The sequence below is a fragment of the Limulus polyphemus genome, unplaced genomic scaffold, assembly GCF_000517525.1.
Source record: "Limulus polyphemus unplaced genomic scaffold, Limulus_polyphemus-2.1.2 Scaffold3726, whole genome shotgun sequence".
Classification (NCBI taxonomy): Eukaryota; Metazoa; Arthropoda; class Merostomata; order Xiphosura; family Limulidae; genus Limulus; species Limulus polyphemus.
Window position 1 is genome coordinate 45,354 of NW_013669336.1, and position 15,549 is coordinate 60,902.

A 15,549-nucleotide genomic window follows, 5' to 3' on the forward strand; every position below is an offset into this window, starting at 1 on the left:
ATAAATGATAAGTTTATTCAGTCTTGAATACAAGTAAATAACAAGAGCACCATAACAAGAGTAACACTACCCCATACAAATGGTTTATAATTTGTAATATTTATCATGAGACCCAAAAAATAGTAAACAAAACACTTCTCTTATATTTATAAACAATATCATGTCAAGTTTGTATTTTTTTGTAAAGAGTAGTGATAGATACTTTGAGAGGCTTAACATTTGTGCTCAAATGGTATTTAATAACACATCTTCTCTAGAAATTTTATGTATCTATATTTTTATATAACTGTTAAAATTGTGGTCGGCTAATCTTAGTTGTTGATTAAAATGCTTAGCTTGTTGAGAATCATTTTCTGTCAAAGCTTAGAAAGTGATGTTTAATTTATAAAAAAGAGAGTGAATAGAAGTAAACCGAGTTCAAATCGAACTTCTCTCTCAGAACACGTGTCAATGAATACAAACTTGAATTTGTTAACAACACTTCTAAATAAAATAATTATGTTCAGTCATGTAAATGTAATATGTAGCATCAAAATTTACTTCACAATTTTAACAACATTCAGCACTTGCTGGACACAAACAGTCAACATGTAACAAGACAACACAATATATGTATTGTACTTTAAAGAGTTCAGCAGCAGTTCAACTAGAAGCAAGACTTGACAGGTAAAAAATACAACATCCTTAACATGGATGGACCCCTCTGGCTAGGTGGTTTGGTTCATGTGGTGGTTCAGGTTAAACCTTTTTATTTCTTATTTGAAGCACCCTGAAAAAAAAACTTGGAACTTAGTGTAACCTTATTAAAACCTGAAATTAAAAAAAGCATTAACACACACACACACACACACACATACATATGTGTATTCAATGGAAGGACAATAAATTGTAAAACCCCTCAATTTTCTGGACAATTCTCAACATCATTCAGTAATTAGTTGTCATGCTTAATGATGTATAAAAACCATATGCATCTGTAGTGTGTGTACATGGACATCAGAATTAGCTATCTTCAATATGTACAATCTCTTGACACGTTTTCTAGAAAAGATTTAACCAAATATCAAAAAAGGATGCGTGTAAAGCAGGGCTACAGAAACATCATGCATGAATATTCTTGAAAACAGATGAAATTTTCCACAAAAACAATAATAAAAAGAACATTCCAACTACAGATAAAGGATAGTCTTTATCAATTAGCGTTGTCTCATTAGAAATGGAGATAATCTTTAATTTTAACAAATACACCAATGCTCCTTGGTGAAAAGAACACTTAAGCTTTATCTTGCTAACCCCCCCCTCCTATTGTGCAGTTATGTAGTTTTTCTTTGGTTCATACTACTACTGCTACCCCCATTCCCAAGTAACCAAAATGAATTAACCCTTATTCACTACATGCCACTGTACATTAACTAATAAATTATATGACATTGCATTATTATGATAAATTCATATGAATGTAGTTTTTCCCAGTTTAAGTTACTGGTATCATTAAGGCAACAGAAGTCTTTATGTCTGAGCTACTTATTCTTAAGTTTAACTTTAATTGTATTTTATTTTTTGAGTTGTATTTCACTGGCCCCGACTACTACTGTTTTCTAGCATAGAAACTATTATAAACCATACAGACTCACTAAACAAAGCAGCATTCATACATAGTATGGTAAACCTCCACAAGCCATTTTATTTATCAGTGCATGTGGATTATATAACACATATTTCAAACATTAACTTAAAATAAAGCTTCTTTTATTTAATGAACAAGATGTACGTCTCCCACCCCCAAAATTAGCAGTGAGTAGAGAGTGTGCCTTGAAAATCACTGTGATTCTATAGACCTGCACGCATAAATATGTACATGCTTTTATGTTCCAATTCTTCTCCTAAAAGCTCATTTTGACCCAACATACCATGTTTAACTTGTTATTTTTATTTAACCCGTGAATATGTATATGTATAGATGAAAGAAGACTCGACTCTGGGCAGTTATAATTACAAAGTCCTTGCACTTATATAAACATGTATATTTCAATCACAATGTGAATTTCGTTAGAAAATAAATGAACTTGGTTAATGTATTAACATAGCCCCTCATTAACTTTAAAACATGGTGGTCATAATACAATGAAGTAACTGACACTATGAATTTTTTTAAATATGTTTAGAGTAGAAACACAGAGAACTGAAACATATGGAAGAAATTTAAAAGTTTAAAAGAAACATACACGCCAGTGTTAAAAAAACTTGAACAACTTCATAAAATGTACGAAATAAATTATATATTAACACAACTCTTGATAATTGCGTGTTAATCAAAAGCTGTTAAAAACAGAAACACAAAGGGATGTTAATGGCAAATAAATACAATGTTTAAAAGAAAAGAACTGAATAACTAAAGAACAAAGGATTATTGTATAAAAACATATATTTAATCATCAGTATTAGGAACAAATTTTAGAAGTTGTAGAGTAAAATGAAAAGTACAGTTTATTCCAACAAATATTAATGCTATATCTGTCATGTCACGTCATCAAATTTTAACCAAAGCAATGAGAATGAGTCTGATTTCTGTGACCTTAGATCACCTTTATCATTTCTAATGCAAAGCTAATACCATAGCTTTAACTTGACCACATTTAATATTATAATATCATGAAACAAACTTGTGTGTGTGTGATCTTTATTACTAACGTATGAGTCTCCTAGACAATAATATACAACTGGAGTCAATAACTTACATACTTGTCTTATTCTGCCAACAAATAAAAAATATAAGGAATTCTTTGTGACATGAGACATAAGATCAACTGCATCTCATGTACAGATGGAATCAACTTATAAAAGCATAGCAAAAAAAAAATTCTTGGTTGCAGAGTAACCTTAATCCTTAAGGTTAATCTTCAACTATGGCACTAATAATCACAGATTTGCAATGAAAAAGTTTGAAATGTAATGAAACAACGGGCTACAGTAAACACACAAGCACAAATAAACACTAGCATAACGTTCATCCTTATAGTGACTATCCATAGTTCATTTTTACTGTTGTTATTTCCAGGAAAATTAAATGAGATATATATTGGACACATGAATAATAAAAACAACTAAATTTAAAGGACAGATACAATTTCTCTCATGTGTCTGAAAAGAAAAAAAAATTAACTAAGAACACAAACAGCAAAGAACAATACACTATTTAATTTAAGCCTAATTTTAACATCATTAAACATATTTATTCATTATTCAAGTTTATGAAAAGGAGAAGATACAAAACATTAAGATATTATGATATCCTAAGGAAGTAATAAGTTATGTCAAAACTAAAATCTAACATCCTTGAAGTAAGAATAACAAATTCCTCCTATTACGCAGAATTAAACATGTTTTGCTTCCCCAATAGACTCAATATATATGGTGTATACAGAGCAACAGCAATGATTCAAACCAAAGAAATTATTTACCACAACAGTTAGATTACACAGCTTTTAGTAATGTATTTATAACATACAATACCTTCACCACTCAACATGATGTTCAACAAACCACTGCAAAGAATATTTTGTTCCGAAAGCATAATTTCAGCTGAAACAGACACTACACCAGAAGCACAGAGTAACAGTGACAACCACAATATAGCAACAGCTGATACATACAAAGTAGGGGAAGGGGACCTTCTGCCAGCATCCCAAGCATGCAAAAATAATGAATGAGAATGAGAAACATACCTGTTGGATGGTTTCCCACCTATTCAACATCAAATTAGAAAAAAAAAAAAAAAAATAAAAGAATGAAAGGAAAATAAGAACACAGATGTGCGTTTCAAAAATAAATAAATACCCCCTTTTATGTTTGTTGAAAACTTGTTTTAAAATGTAGCTTCATATTTCCATTACATACTTCGAGAAACCAGCCTCTCACTCAAGTTTTCTCTGGAAATCTGCTGCATTTCCCCAAATTTTAGTCAATTCAGACTTAGGCAATGAGCTATGGCTCCCATTTAGTATTAAATAATTTAAAGCCTTGAATAGTCAATTAAAACTAACTAAAAAAGTACATCTGAATTAATGTAAAGTTTTATTTTATCAACAACAGTTTCATTTTGTCAGTATTGTTGGGTGAAGCCATGAGTGACAACAGTTCCATTTTGTCAATATTGTTGTGTGAAGCCATGAATAACAACAGTACTAATTTCATATGATTAACCTTGAGAGTAATGCCATTATTAGTTCATCAATGAAGAGACTAAATGAATGTAATTTTGTTTCTTTTTTTACTTTATGGGCACATATTGCTGCTTGCAATATAAAATAGTTGACATGAAGAGTTTTAGAAGTTTTATTTTCAGTATAAAGCAGAAGAAATATAGAAAAAGTAACTAACATGTGTGAGGTCTGTAAGCTCATATAACATTAAGTATTTTTATATTAAAAAAACAGCTGCAGAAACTGTATTAAAAGATCTCTCACTGTAATGTTTCGATTATAGTCAACTTGATAAAAAAAAGTGCAATTGTATTACTTTTCAGAATACAGCATCAAGAAATAAAAATTATTTTCATTAAGTTGGATTGGTGTAAATAAAGATCAATAATTAGCTTAAATGAACAAAAGAATGTAACTTAAAGAACCACATTATTCCACTGCCATTGATCAAAAACTACAATTTTGTAGTTTGTCCATCTTTAACGTAGTGCTCAATAAGACGATTGACACTTGTTTTGGACTAGAAGCAACCCAATAAACTATGTTTAATTCTTAGATAACCCATGTGATTATACTTAGATGTGCTGTTTGCTTACCTATTCTTACTTCATATCCAAGTGGAAATATTTCTTAGATGTGTAATACCAAACCTGGTGTGAACTAGTATCAACAAATTACATCAAATGTACCAGTGTTCTGAAGGTTTAGTCAGACAGAAAACAGAACCTGATTAGAAATGTTCATGATAGAAATACAAGTGTATAGTAACTATTGGCTGTTCTAAAATGACTATTTAAATCTGTATTAGGTATGTACAAAGCAAGATTGCAGGTAATGTATAAGTGTAAATTTCATGTGTACATAAAACACATCTTCAAACTTTTGTTGGAAGATTTTTGTAAGGTCAAGCTCCCCCCCCCCCCAAAAAAGAATTTCTGACTAGTACTTTTAAATGTACCAACTGTTTTGAAACACGAGTAAAGATATGTGTTTAATGTTCACTGGTTAAACAGTGGTTGTCCCCATATTCTAATTATGAAAAACTATGATGTAACTTAAAATATTTTATTTTGAAAAGGGAATTTTAATTTATAAATTTTGTATGAAGGCACTGAAGAACTTTACATTTGCAAAAACCAAATAATGTGCGTGTTCAGGTTTAAGAAATGTTTCAACACTTTTAGTCTTGAACCTTACAAGAATTTACAAGAACGATAAAAACTGACAAGTATCAAACTTCTTGAAAGTTAAAACTCTACCCCTGAAAGCTTGATGAAAACTTGTGATTTAATTTTTTGTGTGTGCTGAAGAAGATGGAGGTTGACAAGTTAACCAAAACTGTAGTTTTTTTATTTTACCAAATATTAAAACTTATTATTTTTAAATAAAATAAAAGCTTTTTGTTCTTATCACATCACAATAAGAAAGCCAAGCATGCTTGGATAACAAAAAAAAGTGCAAATAATCATGCAACATGCTGAGGTGCATTATAGTGCTAACAACCCCTTGCATCTCAAATGTTGTTCTTACCCTTTTTTTTGGTTTAGATTTTTCACTTTTGACAGCTTTTGGCCGAGACTGAAAGTGAGAAGTTATAGACATAGCTGAGAAAAAGAAGTTACAAACAAATTCAAAGCAGAGAATTAGAAGAATAAGTAAAAATATTCTTTCAGATGGCTAAAAACTCAATTATATTAGGTCAACTTCAATATGTCCTTTATCCTCCCTCTTAACTTCCAAAGGAAGGAAGTAGATAAGAGAATTGAATTTTTTTTAATTGAAAGAAGGGGTCTAAAATCTTTTCCCACAATAGAAACATATATATTAGTGTACTTGTTCAGTTAGTAAAATAAAAAATCAGTAAGCTCTACTGCCACAATGTTGAATGAATATTTTTACTTCAAGATGTCAAAGTTGGCTCATCACAAAAAACAAAAGAAGTTTAAACTGTAAGAGCATCACCCTTTCCACCACTGGGTAAATTTCCATCTAACACCGTGCTATGTTTTAGGTAACAGACTGAATGTAATTCAAAGCCATGTAAGCTACATTCAAACAGTTTCTAACACAGAAAAAAAATTGACTTTCACCTTTTGATATTAACTTGTTTTTAATATTTCATTCTTCAAGAATGTAAAATTTATTGGCTTATCTTGAAAACCAAAGACTCATTATGTACTCGGTCTGAGAGAAATTCCTTGGTACTTGGTATTCATTGCACACGAACACCTCTATAAAACTTGCATCCTTTTACAGGTGTGTATTTTTCATTACTCTTCTTTTGCACAACAACAACAACAAAAAAAACTACCACAGTTTAATAAAACAAAAATTCATGAAACATCAAATATTATACATTTAATTGACCCCCCCAAACAAAACGTTGAGAAGGAAAATATAGTGGAAAAATTGATTTTTTTTAGCAATCTATTTTACAAACATGCATAATGTTTATATGATATGATCTTGTGTATCTTTCATGGCTAAAATACTTTCAATCTATATCCTAGTCAAAACCTAGCACTAATATGTTGTAGTGGCTTACCCAGTCTTCAAACGGATAAAAACAGTTTACAAATACTAACAATCAGCATTAATACTACACAAATTAAGTTTCTTTAGGTTAGAGTACAAAGCTACATGCAACAGGTATTATTAATAACAGAAAGCATGGCTCTTACGAACTCACAAATGTTTGTGTAGGTATGGCTTTGTAGTAGTTAAAGGAGAAACATGACTAATAAGATAAATATCAAATGAAGAAAAACAAAGAAACTTCACAGTATATTAAACCTGTAATTCAGTTGTAAAGTAGAAAAAAATTAACTTTTTCCATGTAAAAATCGATACTGAATGCTTCATTCACAAAATCACTAATGAATTCAAAAATACACAAAAGCCAATCAGTAAACTGAGCAAATGGTATTAGCTATTTCCATATTAGGCCTAAAATAAATATTCTAGTCACCTAACCAAAACATTCCCAAATACCTTTAAATAACCAATTTTTTAGATCACAAAAGCCTATTTTTTGCTATCACAGTAAGTTATTCATAGAACTCCATTTACTAATTACACACTGAGCAAAAAACAATTTATGTTTAAACTGTCATTCTGAATAAGAAAAACAAACAAAATTAGTAAACCTTTCTCAACATTATTTTGTTTGAGAAAGGAATAATGCCCTTTGATATTTACATTGTTTCTAGTAGTCTAAAATCTAAAACAGAAATCATGACACATTTTTTGTCTGATTTTAATTTATTTTAAAAATGTGTTAACCATTAAAATGATCTGTAAGAAATAATGTTAAAACTATGCAATTGACTGTTCATAATAATTCTCCAAACTCAATGAACAATATTTTTCATTAGAACATAATAAAATGAAAAACTGATTCAAGATACAGTTTGTTAAAATTGTGCTAAATACTGATATATGTTACTGTACTCAAATGGTTCTTCTTTCAATACTGACTGTACCTTATTCTTATCACCTGAACTAACAGGGGTGGTAGTAGATCTAACAGTAAAAGATATGCAAGTGGTATGTGTGCTACCATTAGTTAAAAACATCTTAATATTTCAGTTCTGTGACAAAAAAAAAAAAAATCTAAATCATGATTCTCTTAAGGTAGTCAAATGCCTTGTCATTTAGATAGTGACAAGTGTGAATGGATTAATAAGCTTCCCATCTATCTATCAAAACCACAGCCAATGGGATGGGCTTGGAGGATACTATGCACCAGTGAAACCAGCTTGACTGTTTTTGATGAGAAGTTTTGTTAATTTTTCATTCCTTTCCTAACTGAAACTCACAGCTTCAGCTCCTTCACTATTTCCATAAAACATCTTTGTATATTATTGTTGATATTACTAAAATGTGGAGATAATAGTTAAAATATAATTTTATTAACACAGCCTTTACTGACTTTTTTACCCTATTAACTTTAGTGTATATAATAAAACACATCAGTTTTAAAATAGTTTAAATATCTTTTATTATTTACTTACATCTGTTTCTGTTGACATTGGCGATTCCACAGTGGTGGCGACAGGAGGGCCATTGGCAGTGGGAACCTGGTGAAAAATTAGACAGCATTACAACCATATATAAAACTATCAGTATCAAGAAATAGAATCATTAAATATAAACCTGAGAAATAATCAAATTCACAAAACGTTTCACTATCAAAAGTTCAGCACCTTCACAATTTCAACAGTTGCATCTTCTCTTCACTTTTATGCAAAACTCTTTGCTAACCATCTATTTTTAACCAAAAAATTTAATTTTGATGCACTATTTAAAGGAAAATACATAACAAGATAATCTATTCTTTATTTATTTGACTCTACTTAATTTAGACTACTTGACACAGATGTTCTTATTCTTTTCCCTACAAGAAGAAAAAGTTCAATATTTCCTTAAAAATTTCAAAAGTCAAATATCTCCAAAATTACTTTTATTCAAATTTACCCTATGGCACCAAAGTTAGTATACTGAAGTATACAAACAAGATCTGCCTACTAGACCTATACTTTCTTCTATTTATAAACATTACCAGTTAAAATTGTAGTCCCCTTACTTTAACCCCATACTACCACCAACTTCGCAGTTAACGACTCATTAACTTTCATTAATGAGATCACCTTATTTCATGTCCAGGAAGATTAATAACCAACTTTGACATACCCCCCCCCTCTCCTTTTATTACAAACATTACAGTTAAAACTATCAACATTTACTTCAATAATCTCATCTAAATAATTTGCAGCTGTAATGGTTTGAATTTCCAACAATTTAAACAATTCCTTGAACTCTTTATTACAAACACTAACTTTTTATTCACTCATTGCCTTTTTGACTAGATAGGTGGCACTGACATTTGATAATGCCTTTTTATGTTACTGCAAGCAATCATGGCTGGAGAACTGTCCAATTGAATTTAAATTGATACACTACAGAAGATATGTTAATGATACTTTTGTAATATTTCATTTAAAAGATTGGGCACCTAAATTTATAGAAGACCTTAATTCTTGTCACTCCAACATAACTTTTGGATGAAACTGAGAACAACAATAGCCTGTCTTTTTTAGACATCCTTATAAATCATGATTCAAATGGTTTTTCTATGCCCACAAACTTCACAAAAACCTTCAATGGCTCTGACAGCTTCTCTTCCTCTATTACAAATAACCTGATTGCTAGTTTACTTACTAAATCTCATACATTTGGTTTTATTTCTCTGAACAATGAAATAAAATTTATAAATTTTTCTCTTAAGAAAAGTGGGCATCTTGGAACTTTTCTTCAAACCATCACTCATGATCTTTTGAATGGGAAACTCAGTCCACTTATAAATAATAAACGGCTTACTATACCTAAATGGTCCATGTACTTATGCCTTCCTTAGTTAAACAAAAACTAATTCTTAAAAATAAACTCACTAAACTGTTACATAAGTACTACAAACAAATTTGACTGGGAACTGTCTTCAAATCAACTGATCAGATGAAACTTTCTTTTTCCTTTCAAAAGAAAGTATTATGACTCCACTTCATTTATGGATCATTTGCTCATGTGTAGCTGTAAAACTACCTAAATTGGCAAAACCAAATGTCACTTAACTGTACATATCCATGAACATATGGGGATTTGGGGCAGTACTGGTCACTATGTCTCATCTCCTGGTACTTCTGCTTACCATACACGGTCAAACTACTGGGTACAAAATCTTATCTATGTGACACACAAATTTGGAAACTTCTATTAAAGAGAGTGGGTCTAAATCCAAGTTTATTTACTAACTAGTTTTTACAATCCCCCTGTCCTTTGAGTCTTAATACTGCCCTTATAAACGTTTTTGTAGTAGTAACTTCTCTTCAACATTCAGGTTATTATTTGTAATAATAGTTTTGTATTTATTGCAGAAAGTTCCTGTAAATAGAATGTGTGTATTCTAAAACTAACATTACATATGGTATTCAGTTCTGTGGTTGTATTGTTTACCATTAGACTATGTTCTCTGCCTCATAAACCTGTAACTATTCAAAGAATCTTTAATCATTGTCTTTTCACCTTTAAAGCTTGTAGCTGGGCCTGAAGCTGACTGACTGTTGCCTCCTTAGTCTTCAGATCCTCTTCTAGTTTTCTACTGATATTTTGCTCATACTTGAGTGAATCCTGGCCAATTTTCACCAGTGAATCCAGCTTTACTGTTTTTGATGACAGGTCCTTTGTGATTTTTCGTTCCTTTTCCAACAGAGACTTTGACAGCTCCAGTTCCTTCACAATTGTCAATGAAACTTGTTTGTAAGTTAAAATGTTAATATTTCCCACAATGTGGAGATCATACAATTAGGTATGCAATACACAGTTCTTGATCATGCACATTAAAACATAACACATATACATGTGCAACAGCAAGGTTGACTTCATCTTAATAGTGTAAGACTGAACATTTAGATTACGATAAAATAAAAAGCTAAAGCCAGTGCATGAAGCACATTCACAAAGATTTTGCACACAAACTTTTCAAAAAGGCTTTAAAATTAAAGAAAAATTAGTTACTAAGTGAACAAAATCAATAGTAACTTTAAAAAATTATACTTATTGTACAAAAACAGGAAAATAACCAGAAATACAAGCCAATCAGTTACAGAATACAGAACTATTAGAAGAATGTAACCAATAAAGAAAAAATAAATACAATAAGTATGACTGTTAACATTAGAATGTTATCTAAAAAAAAACAAAAAAAACTGTCACTAGAAACCATCTTGAGTTATTGCTCAACTAAAATTCAAAGACTATAACTTAACAAAGTTTGACAAAATAAAACCATCAAAAATGAAAATTACTCATGCTGCTTTTATCATTGACCTAATAGATATTTTGATCATTAATACATAATATGAATTCTTGGATTGACTTTGTTTAATGAGCATATCCACTGCCTTATCATTATTTCTGATAAAATTATGTTAACTCATGAGAGGAGTTGAATATATGTCTATTTGAAATGCTTAAATTCAATGTAAGTTTAACCATTATTTAATCTTCATTTTGACTTCCTTATCTCTTCCAGCACAGGTTTGGTCCCTGGGACTGACCTCGTAACAATTTTGTGATTGTTATAGTTTTAATACTATAACTTCTACATTTGTATGCATATGTTCCCAAAAATTGACAGATTATCAGTAAACAATCAAAGACTTTCATATGCAAAATATCAATTTTGTTTATTTTATTAAGTCTTAAGGTTTGTCAAGTAATGTTTTTCTCACACCCCCTTTTTTTTCTCATGTTGCCTATCCAACATGCAAAGTAATTTTCATTTAAAGATTAAAAATACTTTTATGCATCAGAAAATTTTAAATTTCACATGCATAAATGTATATAAGGGAGTGTTTCCAAAAATGGAAAGAGGTTAGCAGGGCCACTGTGTACATGAGCGATATCTAAGCAAACAGAAAAGATAGGAGGTTCTTATTTGATATTCTAACTTTTCAATATAGGTAATTTGAGTTCCTAATTCATACGAAACTATAGATGTTGTATTTTGACATCACAAACAATATGAACCGGTGCTGCATTAAGTACACTATGTGACACACAAAAATTGACATTTAGGTGTGTTTTATTAATATTTACTTTTCAATTAAGAAATTAAATAATGTATAATACTAAAATTTGAATTATAAGCTACAGTTTGATACCAAACTTGTTGACATAAATTCATAAAATAATAGTTCAATAACATTTTGAATGAGAGCCAACAAACATGATGACATGGCCTTTGACTTATGTGGAAAGGGTTAAAAAGTATTAAAAAAAGCTGATTACACAGTGGATATATATAATTTTGGCATTTGAAAGAAAGGACATACATGTTACGACATTTTACTTTTTCTTAACCCTATGCATATCAGCTTGGTCAACTTTTCCAACCTTCTTGTTCATATTATATTTTTTTCACCCAAAATGGGGCCAAAGGCTACTAAGAGGGATCACCTGTTTTAACCACTCGCATTCTGCATGGCATATGAAGTTTAAAAGCAAGAAATAAAAATATTTGTTACTCTTAATTTTGGTTATATTTACTTTTGAAACAGAACACTTTCAGGAACCCTGTGGAAGTACATCTAGTTATATACTATATGTTTATATTTACACTATGTATTATAATTAACTGAAACTATTTTGGGAAAGTCATTTTAAGATTTAAAATTATCTAATTTTTATAATTATATTCCCATTTATTATGATGTAGAAAACTATTTAGCACCATTTTCTATCGATCTGTCAAAATTCCAAATAAAAAACAACTAGCTGCACACATGGATCACAAGTTAATATCTAACTAGTTTATATACAGAGTTGGAGAAGTAACAGCACAGAGATAACTTAAAATTATGCATGTTATAAATGAAATAACTTGAAATGTTCTACAAAATGTATTTATTATTACACTGATTATTAAACAACATCATACACATATTAAGGTAATTATATGGAGGTTTAGCACATGTGTGTTAAGTAGCATTGTCCATGTTGTGGATTTTTTATTTTTTTTCAGATTGTTTGTAAAACTTAATACATTTTAACAGCAAACTAGTGTATATGCATGCGCGCGTGTGTACACACACACAGTTATATTCAAAATTTTGTTAACTTTATTATCAAAGTAAAACAACAAACTTGGCATCAAAATATAGTAACATATCAAATTTCAATATCATCTAAGTTTTAAACTCTTAATTTCACTCTTCTGTCACAACATTTGACCTCCAACCTCTCCCATTTAGATTTTATAGCTTCAACACCAGAGCTTTTTCAGAAACAACCTACACATATGAAAAAGAAGAAAATATAATTTAAACCTCCTACCTTCTTGATTTACTGAGATACCAACAAGTTAGTAAAATCCACTGGAGAAGCCCCTCCCATCTTTTCATGCATTTCAAGACAATTATCACTGATGCTAACTTGTCTGATGGACATGTTTATAACAATAAAAAGAGAATACTATAATGCACAGGAACCTTCAGCTTATTTGTTTATTCTTGGCAGTAACAGATGGTAGTATACACACACACAAAAAGCAAGCTTGATGGGTGTTGAGTAGTCATTGATCCAAGCAGTCATGAATTTTTTAAACCTATTTATAGCTTAGATAGAAACCCAGATAAATTATAGTGGTTTTGGCACATTATATTATAATGCTTGATACATTTTGTGTGTTTTAAAATGTATGTACTAAAGCCCCATAAATTTTTTGGACAATCAACATAGCAAAAAAAAGTAGGTTGTGAGCCACAGTACAAACAGTTTCAAGCTGAAGTAGTAAATTTCTCATTTCTTATGTATATATACTGTTATATACTTTTAAAAAAAGTAAAACTAAAATGTAAAAATTAGAAACTTCTTAGGTTAAATAACAAAACATAAATGGAAATTTTATAAGATCAATCAGATAGTACACAAATAACTGAACTGTAACCTAATCATTTGTCTACCCCCAAGATCTACCATTGAGATTGATTGCTTTTCACATCCAGAGGGTCCAAAGTACAATAATAAAACAATGAAATTAACCCTCTTGCTATAAAAACTTTGGTTTGTCTGAGCAATGATGATTTTTTAGTGAGTAATTTAAGTTAAATTGTATACATACTGGATTGGTGGTGAGCAAACTAGAGAAAAAAGTCACATTTCTCACACCAGGAGAAATTCAGGATTTTTTTTAATGTTGCCTTGTAAAATTAAGAACTTAAAATTTATATACTATAGAAATATGGATTATTAGCTACAATTTTATGCTATACTAATTGGTATAATGTAAACAACAAGTAGTTCAATTATATTTCGAATGTAAGTCACTAAAAACCTTGTGATATGCACAGTAAAGAATTCCCATGCAGAGATGGTTAATATTCATTTAGGAGGTTCTAGAGGTTATGCAAATGAAATATGAAACTGTAAGATGAAAAGAATTATTTCTATTCTTAAAATGAAAATTATTTTCATTCAGACTGAGTCAGAAAAGGCTTCATAAACTCAATGACAAATTTTAGTAAAAAATACCATTTTAAAAAATTAGACTTGTTTGTGTACAACTGACTTGTGAAAATACACTTATTACCTTCAATTATAATGTATAGTTTCATAGTTATGTGGTAGTTACAAGGTCAATCAAACTGATCAACCTGGAATATGAAGGGTTAAGTGACACTTACTTTTGTGACTGACTCAACAGCATCTTTCTCCTTCTGCAACTCCTCAATTTCCTTATCTTTACTATCTAATTTTTCTTGCAAGTTTTGGGAATTTCTGGAAACCTGGACATACAACACAACTTTGTTCTTATAATTATACAACTTAACAAAAAAACATAGTAAATTTGAGAATGATCTTCCTTCTTATTAATACATCTTGAAAACATCTCTTACCATAACTTTGAACATGAAGTGTCAAGAAAGTATGACACAACATCTTTCGAAATATATGCAATGTTAAAAAGTTTTAAAAACCATTCTTATTTCTAAAATAACCCTGATCTTCTAATACATGTATTTACAAAAATCAATCAACAATTCAGAGGACATGTTCTAAATGATCCACACGTTTAAAAACCATCTTTTAAAGATGGAGGTTGTTTGATGTGTAACTCACATTTTCGTTAACTTATCCAAAATCCAGGAGATCCCAGACAAGTGGGTAGCCCACCAGCCTTTCGACCAAAAAGACCTAGGATGTAGTCCTGGTCAACACCACCACAAACAATCTTTTCATGATTTATCTTAGAATGGCAGCAAATTACAAGTTAATATAATAACTATCTAGTTATAAAATAACTAATTAACATATAGATTTATGTGATAATGTATGCTTCTAACTATCAACAATGTAATCAAATCACTGAAACCTTACCATAACTACAAAAGGTTCTTTAATATGTAATCTCTACTTTCTTTACACAATAGAAAAATAAAAAATTCAAGCATAAAAATGACATACTTCTTCATATTTTTGTTCTAAGACTTTCCTTTCATTCTCTTCTCCCTGGAGTTTGGATTGCAACTCGACAAGCTTGGCTTGCATCTAAAAAATAAACAAAATTGTTTCAATATTTTAGAAATGCATACCATAATGACAGCTATAGCTTTTGTTCAATCTCAAGCACAAATATAATAAAAAATATAACATGGAAATGTATTCAGCTGAGCAAATGCATTTTATTGGAGTTATGCATGGTTAGAAGTCTGTTCTGCTATAACAGCACTCACTTGAGGATTTCTTCGTAGAAATCTTGCGTGGTTGTAAATCTAATTTGTATGTATGT

The 15,549-nt window shown here is 30.1% G+C and overlaps 1 protein-coding gene across 3 annotated transcripts in view; it reads right to left on the minus strand.

Annotated features, from left to right (window-relative positions):
• Positions 1 to 738: 738 nt before the first annotated feature.
• LOC106469926 (ribosome-binding protein 1-like) overlaps positions 739 to 15,549 on the minus strand; it is a 59,144-nt gene continuing 44,333 nt past the window's right edge. For all 3 annotated transcript variants that reach the window (XM_013930447.2, XM_022398497.1, XM_022398499.1), the window contains 5 exons: positions 15,225 to 15,308; positions 14,444 to 14,545; positions 10,284 to 10,490; positions 8,216 to 8,281; positions 739 to 769 (listed from right to left, as the gene is read on the minus strand). In XM_013930447.2, coding sequence (XP_013785901.1) covers positions 749 to 769; positions 8,216 to 8,281; positions 10,284 to 10,490; positions 14,444 to 14,545; positions 15,225 to 15,308 — 480 coding nt within the window. In that variant the 3' untranslated portion in view covers positions 739 to 748. The remainder of the gene's footprint in view (positions 770 to 8,215; positions 8,282 to 10,283; positions 10,491 to 14,443; positions 14,546 to 15,224; positions 15,309 to 15,549) is intronic.